We start from the raw sequence: 14344 nt of genomic DNA, 5'->3' as shown, positions 1-14344 counted from the left end.
ACCTGTTGGAATGCTTTAGGCTACCAAGAGCAGTCAGTTTTTTTGTTTAAGAATACAGATTAAAGTTAAACCCTTTTTTTTTTTTTACTTCATCAGTTCTGCAATTCTGCTGTTTAAGAACACTTCATGAATCATACATAGATTTTTCTTAGGAACTTCCTTAAGAACAAATTTAAGAAGTAACTTAGGAAGATATTGGTCAATGAGGCCCATTGTTCTTTTTGACCTGACCGAGAGCTAGCGAGGTGGCCGAGAGCTAGGAACGAGGTTTTGGAAGAGCTAACTGTATTGTCTTTTTATGTACAGGGGAAAATAAACCGTTTCCAGCAGATCGACAATTGTGGCAGTGTCTTCGATCAAAAATTACACAACGCAGAGTGAAGCACGCTACACTAGCTACCATATTGTAGCCTACTGAGGACTATTGTACTACTTACATTTACATTTATTCATTTAGCAGACGCTTTTATCCAAAGCGACTTCCAAGAGAGAGCTTTACAAAAGTGCATAGGTCACTGATCATAACAGCGAGAATATCAGGTCCAGCAAATCATTTCCAAGTACTCCCGGAACAAGTGCGTCTTAAGCCTGTTCTTGAAGGTGGGGAGACAGTCAGTGTCTCTGATGGAGGTGGGGAGGTGATTTCACCTGATGAAAAAATTGATGTCACCCTGCTGAAATGGTGGAGATGGATTACACTTATGGAACTATCTAATTGAAAAGTGAATGTCTCAGTTATTCCTTAAATTATACTATAAGTTGTACTATTGGAAAATTGATGCTAAGCTGTGACTCAGCATGAACAATAGAAGTGTGGGACATTGGTTTTAGTAAAGGAGAATGGGGAAACACCACTCAAAGGAATGCAGAGGCCTAGCCGTAAATTAGAACGTACATTTATGGCCAAGCTTCAGGAACTCCTGCAAGCCAGGTCTGAAGCTGTAACCCAGGTCAGGCTTAGGTCTGTGTCTAGGGGTTTTCTATGTTTATAAAGCATGAGCATCCCATACCAAGTAGAAGAAAGTCCATGATATGTGTACACCCAACATGAGCCTGGACATGGTCAGATTTATGTAAGGACAGAGATGCCAACGTGATGCAGCTTCTGTAATCAGAAACCCTAGGTCAGGAGCCAATTGGGTGACAAAGCGTAGAAATTGTCACGAACAGAAAAGTGCCAATAGCAAAAAATGACACAAATAATAGGGAATAAATACAGTATATAAGGGACTGTCCGGAGAGAAACGGGCAGTCTGCTCTTGGGAGGTTACTCACTTGGATACCTTTGCATCAATACTCTGAGTTTCAGTGCATCTGTTTGGACTTTGCCTTATTTTTGACTTGTTAACACTGTTAACTTGTTTTTGACTTGTTAATCATTTTCAACCTTTGGACTTCGTAAATTTTTGACTTGTTAGGACTTCGGATTTTTCTTCATTTTGCGCTCTTGAGCGGTGGGACCACCAGACAGTTGTTAGAAGAAGACCGTAGGTGGCGGGGTGGGGGGGGGGTGTAAGGCTGGGGGAGAGACTTGATGTAGTCGGGTGCAGTCCCGTTCACCGCTCGGAAGGTCAGTACCAGGGTCTTGAATCTTAACAGATACAAAGACCAGGTGGGATGCTGCATTCTGAATCCTCTGCAGAGGGCGGGTTGCGCATGCTGGGAGACCGGCGAGCAGAAAGTTGCAGTAGTCCAACTTAGAGAGGACAAGTGCTTGGACTAGCAGCTGAGTTGAATGCTCAGACAGGTATCTCCTGATCTTCCGGATTTTGTAGAGGGTGAATCTACACAACCGGGAGACCGCAGCAATGTGGGCTATGAGGGAGAGCTTGTCATCCATGGTCACCCCGACGTTCCTGGCAGAGGATGAAGGGGTCACCGTCGCAGATCCCAGGGTGATTGAGAGATCGTCGGAGATGGAGGGTTTGGCCGGGATGATGAGGAGTTCTGTTTTGGCGAGGTTCAGCTGGAGGTGGTGCTCGGTCATCCAGGCAGAGATGTATTTGAGGCAGGCCTCGATCCTAGCTGAGATCCCCGGATCAGTCGGGGGGAATGACAGGTACAGCTGCGTGTCGTCAACGTAGCACTGGTAGGAGAAGCCATGGGAGGTGATGATTAGTCCAACCAAGGGGGTGTACAGGGAGAAGAGGAGGGGTCCAAGGACAGAGCCCTGTGGGACACAAGTGGAGAGCTGGCGCGGGCCTGACACTTTGCCTCCCCAGGAGATCTGGTAGGATCTTCCCGACAGGTCGGATGAGATCCACTGAAATGCAGTGCCACTGATGACCATCTCAGAGTCTGGCGAGCAGGATTTGATGGTTAACCGTATCAAATGCTGCAGAAAAGTCCAGCAGAATGATGACGGATGACCTCGAAGCCGCTCTGGCAGACTGGAGGGCAGTGGTTACTGACAGGAGGGAAGTTTCTGTGGAATTGCCAGTCTTGAAGCCCGATTGGTTGGGGTTAAGCAGGTTGTTCTGAGAGAGAGACGTCCAGCGGCTGCGGAATGAGCTCCTAACTACCGAGCTGGCGGGAGAAGATGGCCCATCAGTAGCGCGACCCACCATGCGAGGATTAGCGCCGGGAGAGTCCGCCCAACCCTACGACCGGAACAGCCCGCCGCGGCACGAGAAGAGCGGAAGAAGATCCGGGGCGGGAGAGTCTGCTCCCCGTTACAACGTGGAGGCATTCATGAGGACACAGGCCAGAAAAGATTGTCTACCCTGCTGTTCAACGAGCCTCAGCGGAGAGGTAGAAGACCATGCCCAGTCACTTCCTGATGGAGCAGCAGCTAGTAACCCGCGGCCAAAGATGGGTTTCAAGCTTCCGCGTTATGCCGGCATAGCTTCTCCGGAGCCCTATCTCGTCCAAGTCAGACTAGCTGCCCTACATAATGGGTGGAGCACTGAAGAGACGGCTGGTCATGTAGCCCTGGCTCTAGAGGGTAAGGCACTGCAGGTGCTGATGGACCTGACGTCAGCTGAACAGAGGAACTTCACGGCCTTGGCAACAGCCCTAGAGCGAAGGTTTGGGCAACGAACCTCGACACAGGGTATGCGGAACCAGCTCGCCCAACGCCGCCGGCAGCAGGATTAAACACTGGGAGCTTACGCCGCTGACATTCAATTTTATGTGCGGCGTGGGTACCCCAGTTTTGACCTTGCAGCCCTGGAGGAGCTGGCACTGAATGCCTTTATTCAAGGGCTTGCTCCCGAGCGGCTGAGAGAACATCTCCGCATCCTGGCCCCTGCAAACCTCAACGCCGCGTTGGAGGAAGCTGAAAGGGTCGAGGCTGTGCTGTCCACATCACCTCTACCCCAGCCTCGAATCTGCCAAGCGGATATCAGCAACAACGAGGGCGACTGTGAAACTGCCTGTCTGGCTCGACAGCAACCACCACAACGGTTCCAGAGGCGTCGACAGGCTGAGCCCTGCTACCGCTGTGGAGAACCTGGACACATCGCACGAGAATGTCTTGCCCCGGCGCCACGCCAACTCAACGTTCCCCACTCGGGAAACTAGAGCGGGGTGGCACTGCAGGGAGAATGCCACCCACAGGATTAATTCTAGTCCCCAACAACTGCACTGCTCAAATTGGCAGATTGGGCCATGCTCATGGACTTTACCTTCCCTGTTCCCTCGATGGTTTTCCCTGCTGGGCTCTGGTGGACACCGGGGCCACCATCTCCCTTGTGCGCCCTGGAGTGCTGCCGGAGACGAATGGCCAACAGTTGCCAGGGTGGACCCCTACTGATTGTAAAATCCGGACAGTGACAGGGGGGCTCGCAGGGATGCGGGGTAAACGAGGGTGCAGACTGGGACCTCTACCACTGTGACCCACGAGTTTTGGTTGGCTGATATCCAGGAACCCTGCATCATTGGGTTGGACCTCCTGATTAGTTTGAAGGCCCGGGTGGATGTGCTGAAGAATGTCATCCACCTTAACACAGAGACTGTGGCTCTTCAGCATTGCCAGGGAGAAGAGGACGTGCATGACCAAGCTCAGCCGGCGGCCCTGGTTGTTGTGCCACTCCAGGAACCTGCGGCGGAAGCTACACACCACCACTCGGATCAGTCATCCAATCCAATCGGACCACATGCTCGGGCAGTTCCTAACCAGCTTCCAACAATGACTTTGACAGCTACATCTGCCGAGTCAGTGGCTCCGGGGCCTTCTGCCGTCACAATCCAGGCAGTACAGGACCTTTGGCGGCGCAGCAGTGAAGGACTGGACCCACAGCAGAGTCAACAGCTGGGATCCCTGCTCCGGGACTTTTCTGATATCTTTGCGGCACGGGATGAGGAATGCACAAGAACAGGGCTGGTACAACATTCGATAGACACTGGTTCTGCCGCACTAATTAGACTCCGCCCTCATCGGCTGGCACTAGCCAAGCGTGAGGCGGCCGAGCTAAAAATCAAAGAAATGGCGGCAGCAGGTGTGATCGAGCCCTCCAACAGCCCTTGGGCCGCTCCAGCTGTCCTAGTCCGGAAGAAGGATGAGACGGATGAGATGGAGGTTCTGTGTCGATTATCGAAGATTGAACGCCGTGACTCGTAAAGATTCCTACCCTCTACCCCGTATTGACGAGGCTCTGGACTGCATCGCTGGATCACGGTGGTTCAGCTCACTGGATCTCCGGAGCGGTTATTGGCAGATAGAGTTGGCACCTGAGGACATGCCCAAGACGGCATTCACCATTGGTCAAGGGCTCTGGCAGTTCCGGGTTATGCCGTTTGGCCTCTGCAATGCCCCTGCCACCTTCGAGAGGTTAATGGAGCGGACCCTGACAGATGTTCCCCGGAGCCAGTGTGTGGTCTACCTCGACGACTTGCTGGTCCACGCCACTGACTTTAGGAAGGCCTTGGAGAACCTCCACCGGGTCTTCAAAGAGATCCGGGGATCCGGACTGCGCCTCAGCCCAAAGAAGTGTGACCTATTGCGGCGAGAGGTCAAGTTTTTGGGCCATGTGGTCAAGGAGGAGGGTGTGGCCACCGACCCGGCAAAGGTGGAAACAGTGAGAAACTGGCCAGTACCTCGAAACGTCGGAGAGGTACGCAGCTTCCTGGGGCTCGCCTCGTACTATCGACGCTTTGTCCAGGGGTTCGCATCCATCGCCAGTCCCCTCCACCGCCTCACCGACAAGGGGCGGGAATTCATCTGGGACGATGATTGTGCGCTGGCATTCACTCAACTTTGCGCCGCATTGACAGATGCCCCTGTCTTAACGCTGACAGATCCCAAACGTCGATTCATCGTCGATACCGACGCAAGTGATGTGGGGATTGGGGCAGTGCTTTCCCAGGAGGGAGATGGCGGAGAGAGAGCCGTGGCTTACTACAGTCGGGCTTTGAGCCGCCCCGAACGTAACTACTGTGTTACCCGGAGAGAACTTCTGGCGGTGGTCTCGGCACTTCATCACTTTCGACCCTACCTCTACGGTCAGTCCTTTCTGCTGCGAACTGATCATGCCTCTCTGACCTGGCTGCTCAACTTCAAAGAACCGGAAGGACAGTTAGCTAGGTGGATCGAGGCACTGCAGAGCTACAACATGGAGATGCAGCATCGGGCGGGACGGCTGCACAGCAATGCGGACGCCCTCTCCCGCCGCCCCTGTGAAGAAGCAGACTGCCGTCATTGTCAGCGCCAAGAAGAACGGGATCGCCAAGCTCCCCGGGTGGCCACGACTCGAACGGATGAGACAGTAGAAGGGTGTCTGTCAGCAGTGAGTGACCCGGAGTGGCAGGCAGCGCAAGCAGACAACCCCATCTTAGCTGCAGTGGGACGCTGGGTTGACACTGGAGTGCGCCCTCCTTGGCAAGATGTCTCCGCCGCATCTGTTGAGGCCAAGGCTTACTACTCACAGTGGGCTTCCCTGGCCAGGCGAAACGGACTGCTCTACCGGATTTGGCAGGCCCCGGGTCTCGGGGGCAGCACATGGCGCTATTGGTGCCCAAGAACTGGCGTCAGCGGGTGCTGAGAGCCGTCCATGGTTCCGTGGGAGCAGGCCACTTTGGAGTGGCAAAGAGCCTGAACCGCCTGCGGCAACGGTTCTACTGGGCGGGATGCAGGCAGGACACTGAACTGTTTGTGCATTGTTGTGATGCTTGCACTGCCAGGAAAGGCCCTTCCGGGCGGTCACATGCTCCCCTGCAGCAGTACCAAGTAGGGGCACCCATGGAACGGATTGGGGTGGACTTCCTTGGACCTTTCCCTACCACTGATGCCGGAAACCGGTACGTCCTGGTGGCAATGGACTACTTTACCAAGTGGCCCGAGGCATATGCAGTCCCCGACCAGAGTGCCATTACAACAGCGGAGAAGCTGGTGTGTGAGATGTTCTGCCAGTTTGGGGCTCCACAAGAGCTTCACAGCGATCAGGGGCGAAATTTCGAGGCACAGGTGTTCGGAGAGGTGTGTCAGCGGATGGGGGTGAATAAGACCAGGACAACACCCCTCCACCCACAGAGCGATGGGCTCGTCGAACGTTTTAATAGAACGCTGGTTGCACAACTAGCTATCGTCACCTCCCAACACCAACGCGACTGGGACCGCCACCTGCCGATGGTCCTGTGGGCATACCGATCAGCAGTACAAGAGAGCACTGGGTGCACACCAGCTGCATTGATGTTTGGGAGAGAGCTGCGGACGCCGGTAGACCTGGCTTTTGGAACGCCCCCCAACACTGAACTGCCCACCATACCTGGGTACGAATATCTGCGGGACCTGCAACAGCGCCTGGCCGTGGCGCACGACTACACTCGACAGCACCAGGCCGACGCGGGAGTACGGCAGAAGCGGGGGTATGATACCCGCTGTCGAGGCCGCGCGTTCTCACCTGGAGAGAAGGTCTGGGTCTACCAGCCAATACGAAAGAAGGGTGTCTCTCCTAAGCTCACGAGCCAGTGGGTGGGGCCCTGTGAAGTGTTGGAGCAGATTTCAGATGTAGTGTATCGGGTAAAACTGAACATTAGGAAGCGGATAGTGGTGTTGCATCGGGATCGGTTGGCACCTTACCGCCCCCTGGCTAACCGACATACGGTTGGGGACCAGCCCTGCTCACCCGACGCAGCTTCACCACCACCTAACACCCTGCCCATCCTACCTGACTTGGCAACTGTTGGGGGTGGGCAACAGACTGTCACTCCACAGGCACCAAGACGGAGGGCACAGCTTCCCCGTCGCTTTACTGACTTTGTTTTGAGTTAGCGTTTAGTTGCTGTGGACAAGCAAAACGCTAGAGGGGGCCATGTGGCGACCATGCTCTTGGCACCCAGAATGCACTGCGGCAGGCAGAAACGCTAAGAATTATAAGGTTTTAGCGTAGTTACGTAAGCATTGTTTACAGTTCTATTGTTGTGTTCATTCTGTTTTGATGTGTATAACGCGTTAATCTGTGTTTTGGATAGGTTGAGTGCTAACTCTGATGGTGAATGTTGGCTAGTTTGAGGGCTATACGAACAGTCCAATGTGAAGGGCCGAGTATGTAAATAAAGAGTCAAGAGCAATATTCCTTCTCCATTCTTAATTGCTAGCTGACGCTACACAACTATGTTTGTTTAGTTTCTGAGTGTTCAGTTTTAACTTGAATTTGGCGATGCTAATCGCGGCAGCATTTTACATACACTGTAAAACCCCTTGTTTTATATGTTTTTGTGCAGTTTTACAAAATCATCTGAAGTAAATGGAACCTTACCAAAGTTTAAACTCTACACTGTATCCTGGACTTTATTTCAAGGAACCTGAACTTATTGTTAGCTATATGCTAAGCTATACTAATCGAGAGCGAGAGCAGAATAAACAGTATTACACACCAGGCAGACTCCACCAGTCGATCAAGCTCTCTTCAATCTAGAGGGATCCTCTATCGCCTCACTCTACAGCTGCTAGGGGTGTGCGACACTGCACAATGTGGTATAGATCCGATACCAAGGAGTAAATACAGGGCCAGTATTGCCAATACCAATACTTTTGGCTTAGAAAAGCAGTTTATCTACTTTCGTGTCGGGGAAAGCAATGCCTCATAATTGATTAAGTGAATGCATCATCAATATGAATATTTGAATGAACATTTAAAATGTTCCTTTAATTAATTGTTCATGATTATGATCATAATAAAACACCGGACAACGAGTTTTGTCAAAAATACTGTTAATGTGTGCCGCTGAGTCGTGTTACTGCACGTACACGGCAACAACTCGCGAAGTTAGACGGTGTTTGCAAAACCACTATGATGTAAAGGGAGTTGTGTAATCAGTGTGGAATGAAACTTAAGTATTGATCTTATCACGCTATCAATCAGGCTATTGATACCAACGTTGGTATCGACAGTTGCCCGGTTTCCCAACCCGGCCACTCTCGGTCTTGAGATCGATTTGCCCACCCTTATGCTGTATCATCTCGCTGAGGATCGTGAACACATTTTCATTGATGTCTGTGTCAGTTAGGGCCAATATCATTCCTATAATTTCAGCAAAGCTCTCAATATGATGTAAAAAATAAGTGAATTGGCAGGTAGTGATGTTATGCTCGATACCGTGCTCACGAAGCGGTATCGACCTTTCGAAACAATTTGTACCGATACAAACGTGTCGAGCGTAGCTTCAAATGGACAAAAACCACGTGATCAGAGTCGAAGTGTCAAAGTGACGTCCGAAGCATTGGACGTCACACGAGCAGCTGAGACAAACGGTCTCAGACATCACTAATATTCGTAGGTTATAAAGAGGAGACATAGGCCTATTTAAGGACACTAGCCTACATTCAATGACAGAACCAGAGATACAGATAGATTGCCAGAGCTCGATAGACAGAGATAGATACAAATATGAGATAGTAGGTGTACACAAGCACATAGCCTACATCTTTCTCTAGTTTTACCAGCCTTCAAATGTGGCCATCCCTTTCCCGGTTGCAAAAGCATGTTCCAAAACCTTAACCGTTAGCTTACATTATCATCTAGTAATATATTCTTTTAGCATATACTTCTACTAAAACGGGGTGAGGGGATGCGACCTCACTACATATGAGTGAGGGGTTGCGCTTTTACCATGAGGCCATACTCAGTTGAAGAATATGTGTAATTAATGTTATAAGAACCTAAAAATAAATATCATAAACGTAAAGTAGCAAAGACGTTACGTTGTTTATAATACAACAAGATATATGATAACATATTTTTGACACTTGCAAATCGAAACATTTGTCACATAACCTTAATTTATCAAGTTGTCAATGACGATTATGAGACTGACGTCTCGAGGACTTGACGTCCTTGAGTCCTTCCATTGCTCGATACAGTCGCCATACCATAAACTGACCAGCAGATGTCCCTATGGAGAAGATGTATCGAACGCTTCAAAAAAGCGATACTTTTTCGAGACAATTGTGTCAAATAGCTCGTTGCTTTGAAAAGCTTCGTTTCCCCCATCACTATTGGCAGGTGCCTCCATCTCTTCAGCTACCGCCAACATTTCGACCATTTTAGCATTCAATATTTCATTCATTGAATCCGCACAAGGTGCTGCCATCTTGGAATAGTCAAAAGCAGTCGATTGAAGTTGAACCACCAATCAGAGGCTTGAACCCGCCCCCTGACTTGGTGACGTGGGACGACGTATTTATTTTGCTGCAGCAAGTTACACCGTGGATAAATGTAAGTATAAATAAATAAATGTAAGGATAAATAAATAAATGTGAACACATTAAAACGTAAATATATTTATATACACACAAATACATGTAACATTTATATTTTTAGTGTCTCATTTAATTTGTAATTTATATATTTTGTCTGTCAATTAGGCATTACATTATATAATTAGACATTTATTTAAGCTTTGTGTTATAATATTTATTTATTTAGTTATGGCCCCTATAATCCTCCATATTAAACAGGCTCTGAGGCTACAGAAAAAATAAAATAAGGGGGCGTGGCAGTGAAGTGACGTTGTGTCAAACGCGAAGAAGGTAAACACAACTCGCAAGATGGCCTCGCTTCCAGTCGTGCGATCTGCAATTCTCGTGTTATTTTCCATACTTTTGACAGTCGTGTTGGGTTTCGGACTTCCAGCATTTTTGAATATTGTTACCAGAAGTTTTGGCTTTCCTGACACGAATGTGACCGAGTGCATAGTTGTGATATATTTAGTTTTTGTTGTGTATGTCGCAACGCCTAGAATACCAAGAGGATCTATTGAGGTAGCCTACATTATTAGCCTAGACCATGTTCACATTCTGGATGATAGGCCGAGTGCTACCGATGTAAACTGTGTCTGTGTATATTTTTCCTTGATGCGTCTTTTCGATTTACTGGCTTATTATGAATAGGGTATGGTTTTACTTTGTGCGAGTTACACATATCTCATGGGTTAGGGTTTGGGGTTTGGGACAATGACAGCAAACTGTACCCGTGAATATAATGTTAAAGAATGATTTCTTTGTAACTTACTTTGTTTCTTCATTTACAAGGTGAACGGCAAGGCTGTCTTCATAACTGGTTGTGATAGTGGTTTCGGTCATGCATTGGCCACGCATCTTCACAAGCTGGGCTTCACTGTCTTTGCAGGGTGCCTCTTAAAGGTAGTAGGCCTACATTTTACATAGTGACCGTTGAAAGTGCAGGGAAAGATGAAAGCCAACTCATTAATTTATTGGATGCAGTAAAGTGTATGTTTGAATGCTGACCGGCAACAATGACAGCGAACTGTACCCGTGGCCTAATTACCCTCTGTACTCTTCAGGATAAGGGGGGTGGGGGAGCTGAGGAGCTACAGGCTCTTCACTCTGATCGTATGAAGGTAGTCAAGCTAGATGTGTGCAGTGATGAATTGGTGAACCAAGCCGTGGACTATGTCAAGGCTAACCTGGAGGACTCGGAAAGAGGTTATATGAATTTACCCCATCTTATTGTATTCCATGTTGTGTAGTATTAGACACCTGAAGAATGTACTAGATCTTATATAAGTTAATCAGCGTATTGTTAAACAGGAAGTGCACAGGTTCTACACGTACATACTGGTTTTCTGTATTACACATTGTGCATCAATGACCACATATTCCTGTTGACATTCAAATGAGCATTGATACTGATCTGAAGAATGGTGGTTTGATGACTGTTCTCTAACATGTGTTAATATTCCCAAGGATTCTGTTATGTTTGCGAATAGGTTTATGGGCAGTGGTGAATAACGCGGGTGTGTCGACCTTTGGAGAGGTGGAGTTCACCACCATGGACACATACAAGCAGGTTTCAGAGGTCAACCTGTGGGGCACCATTAGGGTCACAAAGGCTCTTTTGCCTCTTATCCGTAGGGCCAAGGGTGAGACTGAAAGTTTTTCACTTTCTGTATCCAGGCCAGGAATAAATGAAGGAGGTGTACGATGCATTAGGGCTGGAGTAACTAATGTTAACCGCGGAAAAGTCTTATTGCCGAAAACAGTGGCAGCGTAGCCATGGAGAGGGAGCAACTTCCAATGAAGAAGTTATTGATAAAAAGGGTTCGTCTTCTTCAGTTATTTGGAAGTGGTTTGGCTTTTTGAAATCCGACAAAGAGCAGAGCAATGTTCGTTGCAAATTGTGTAGTAAACAAATAGGTGGCTACCAAGTCTGATAATACGACAAACCTTTTTTACCACCAGAAGCAAAATCGCTCGTTGGAACATGCATTAAGTGTGAGTTTGCACCAAGGTATCGATAAAAAGCACGGTTGCAAAAAGCTTAAGTTACTTGACCCCAGGTACGTGCTTCCTGGCCGCAAACATTTCTCTCACACACGCTGCCTAAACTTTATGCGGAGTGTACAGTAGGGAAAAAGTTGAGGAAGAGACTTATTTTGCTACTACTACGGATCTGTAGTCTAACGTCTTAATTATCGTTATCGAATGGAAATATAAATATTGATATCAATTATTTTTTTTACCCATATCGCCCAGCCCTACGATGCATCACATTTTGTGTTTTGGGCCAGAGAGCTTTGTTTGTTTAATACGGCATTAGTTACAGATTGTTCCCTGCTGAAGCAGTTGTCACAGATATAATGTTTTATGGAGATGTCCTTGGTACTTCCCTTTTTATGCATTCCTTATTTTTTCAAGGACTGCTATGATATGCAGGCTGTAGTATTATGCAAAAAGGTAAACAAGGAATGACATATTTGAATCAACAATTTGATAAAGCAAGTTATGTTTATTAGTACAGAAGTATAGTACAGTTTTTTTGTGCAAGTACATTTAAAACTCAAGAAGTACAATATGTTTTATTTTCTTGCAGGTCGTGTAGTAAACCTGGCTAGTATGTATGGGAGGATGGGCAATGCTTTGCGCTCCCCCTACTGTGTGTCGAAGTATGGAGTGGAGGCCTTCTCAGACTGCCTAAGGTACGAGATGAAGTCCTGGGGAGTTAAAGTCTCCATTATCGAACCTGGCAACTTCATTGTGGCCACTGGAATCCTTACCCGTGATATTGTAGCATCCACAGCAGAAAAGCTATGGAAGGAGGCCCCTCCTGTCGTCCAGGAGGACTATGGAAAGCACCACTTTGAGCAGTATATGGCTCTGATGCGCTCTTACTGCAACAGTGGACAGAAAGACATGGCACCAGTTTTGGATGACATCACAGATGCCATTACATCCAAACGCCCATACACACGCTACAATCCAATGGAGGCCCATTGGTGGATAAGGATGCAAGTTATGACACACCTGCCTGCAGTGTTATCTGACCGCCTCTATTTCTGAAGGGGAAACAATCCTTTAATTACCTAAATTAATTGTAAAAAATACCATTAAATCGGGTGTAAGAACAATTTTCATGTATCACGTATTCTGTTTACAATCCCATTTTATATACTTTGCATACTTTGTACGCTGATATTATACTGACAAGGTAATCCTTACAATCACTTAAACTATAGCCTTTGTACAATATCTTATATAATATGCGCAATTGAAGTGTACTACTTCGAATTTGTAAGGAAGAAACAAACATTTCAACTGGAAATTGAATAAGTCTTAAATGGGTTGTTCACCCAATTGATTAATCCAAATCTTGTTTTTGTAACAACATAACCAAACAAGTCAGCATTGTTAGCAGTGAACCCGTGGATATGTTATTTAGTTGAACTATCCCTTTAACAAATGTGATACTAAGGACCGAGTGGGACCGTTGGACCAAAGCTAAATCTGAAGAGAGCGGCCCTGCTGTGCTGTTTTCGATCATGTTGGAAAGTTCAACTACAGTAAGATTATCAAGAGACTTGGCTAGTTGTTCTCAGGCTTACATAATGAAAACACAGACTGGCTTTGTGCTCGCTGCTCTTGAGATTCTGGCAACTGCTATTTCTGCAAGGTTCATGCAAACAATCAAATGACTTGGTGAATTCAAAAGTGTGTTGTGCATTACCATCAGTGTTGGGAAGTAACGGAATAGCCTATGTACCGTTACCTATTCAGAATACAAATGATGAGTAACTGTATTCCGTTACAGTTACAATTTAAATAGTTGATATTTAGAATACAGTTACATTGTTGAAATCAATGGATTACATTACGATACTTATCTGTTTCACTTGTTTATTCACTCTCTAAATAAATTAAGGCAACTCCATGCATTTCCCAAAACTTGTATCTGTTGGTTTCTACACTACGAACACAACTAGATCTAAAGCTCCCATGTCATTATGTGCGTTCGACATGGACTGCAGCTGCATGGAACAACACCGGCAAGAGTAGTCGCTTGCAATCGGGGAGCTTAAAAACGGCTCTGTGAAGTCGGACGTTCCAGCTTCTCGTGGTTTGCTGCGTTGACGTAATTCATGGCCGATCAACCACTGTTTACTTACTTTATAATTAAACCCAGCTGACAAAATTACGTCCCCGGATGTTATCAGGACATCGCAAGGGAACGTCCCCTGAAAGTCCCGGGGACGTCGCAGACAAACGTCCCCGGGACGTCCATGTAACGTCCTCATAACATTTAGGGGACGTTCAGGGGACGTTCCCTTGCGACATCCTGATAACTTTCGCATACCAAATGCAGAATCAATTTCTCAACCTTAATTTATAGTCACATTTATGCATTTAATGGATATTTTTGTATACAAAGTATAAAATACATATTAGCCTATAGTGCAAAACTAAACTGAATGTGTTCACTTAAACTCAACAAGGTAATTTAACTTCTTTATTTTTTTAAATCAACTTTAAGTATAACAGGCTGCTGCTAATTATTGTGTATTGTAACTTCTTATGTGTATGCTTGTAGAAGAAAAAATACGATTTACAGTATAAACAAACACTTTATTCAAATGCATTTTAAAAGCCTGACTTAATTTTCTAATATTT

The 14344-nt window shown here is 47.0% G+C and overlaps 1 protein-coding gene across 2 annotated transcripts; it reads left to right on the top strand.

Annotated features, from left to right (window-relative positions):
* Window positions 1-9968: 9968 nt before the first annotated feature.
* On the top strand, window positions 9969-12807 carry bdh1 (3-hydroxybutyrate dehydrogenase, type 1). 2 transcript variants are annotated; one of them, XM_084703655.1, is made up of 5 exons: window positions 9969-10201; window positions 10472-10582; window positions 10744-10885; window positions 11170-11322; window positions 12273-12807. In XM_084703655.1, exons 1-5 carry the CDS (start codon window positions 9989-9991, stop codon window positions 12737-12739), a joined length of 1086 nt encoding a protein of 361 aa, XP_084559781.1. In that variant the 5' UTR covers window positions 9969-9988; the 3' UTR covers window positions 12740-12807. The 2 variants fall into 2 exon arrangements, with proteins under 2 accessions (XP_084559781.1, XP_084559782.1); XM_084703656.1 differs by lacking the exon at window positions 11170-11322.
* Window positions 12808-14344: the final 1537 nt, after the last annotated feature.

This window comes from Hypomesus nipponensis, chromosome 8 (assembly GCF_054491055.1).
Source record: "Hypomesus nipponensis isolate SF chromosome 8, ASM5449105v1, whole genome shotgun sequence".
NCBI classification, from domain to species: domain Eukaryota; kingdom Metazoa; phylum Chordata; class Actinopteri; order Osmeriformes; family Osmeridae; genus Hypomesus; species Hypomesus nipponensis.
This window is presented reverse-complemented; position numbering and strand designations above follow the sequence as displayed.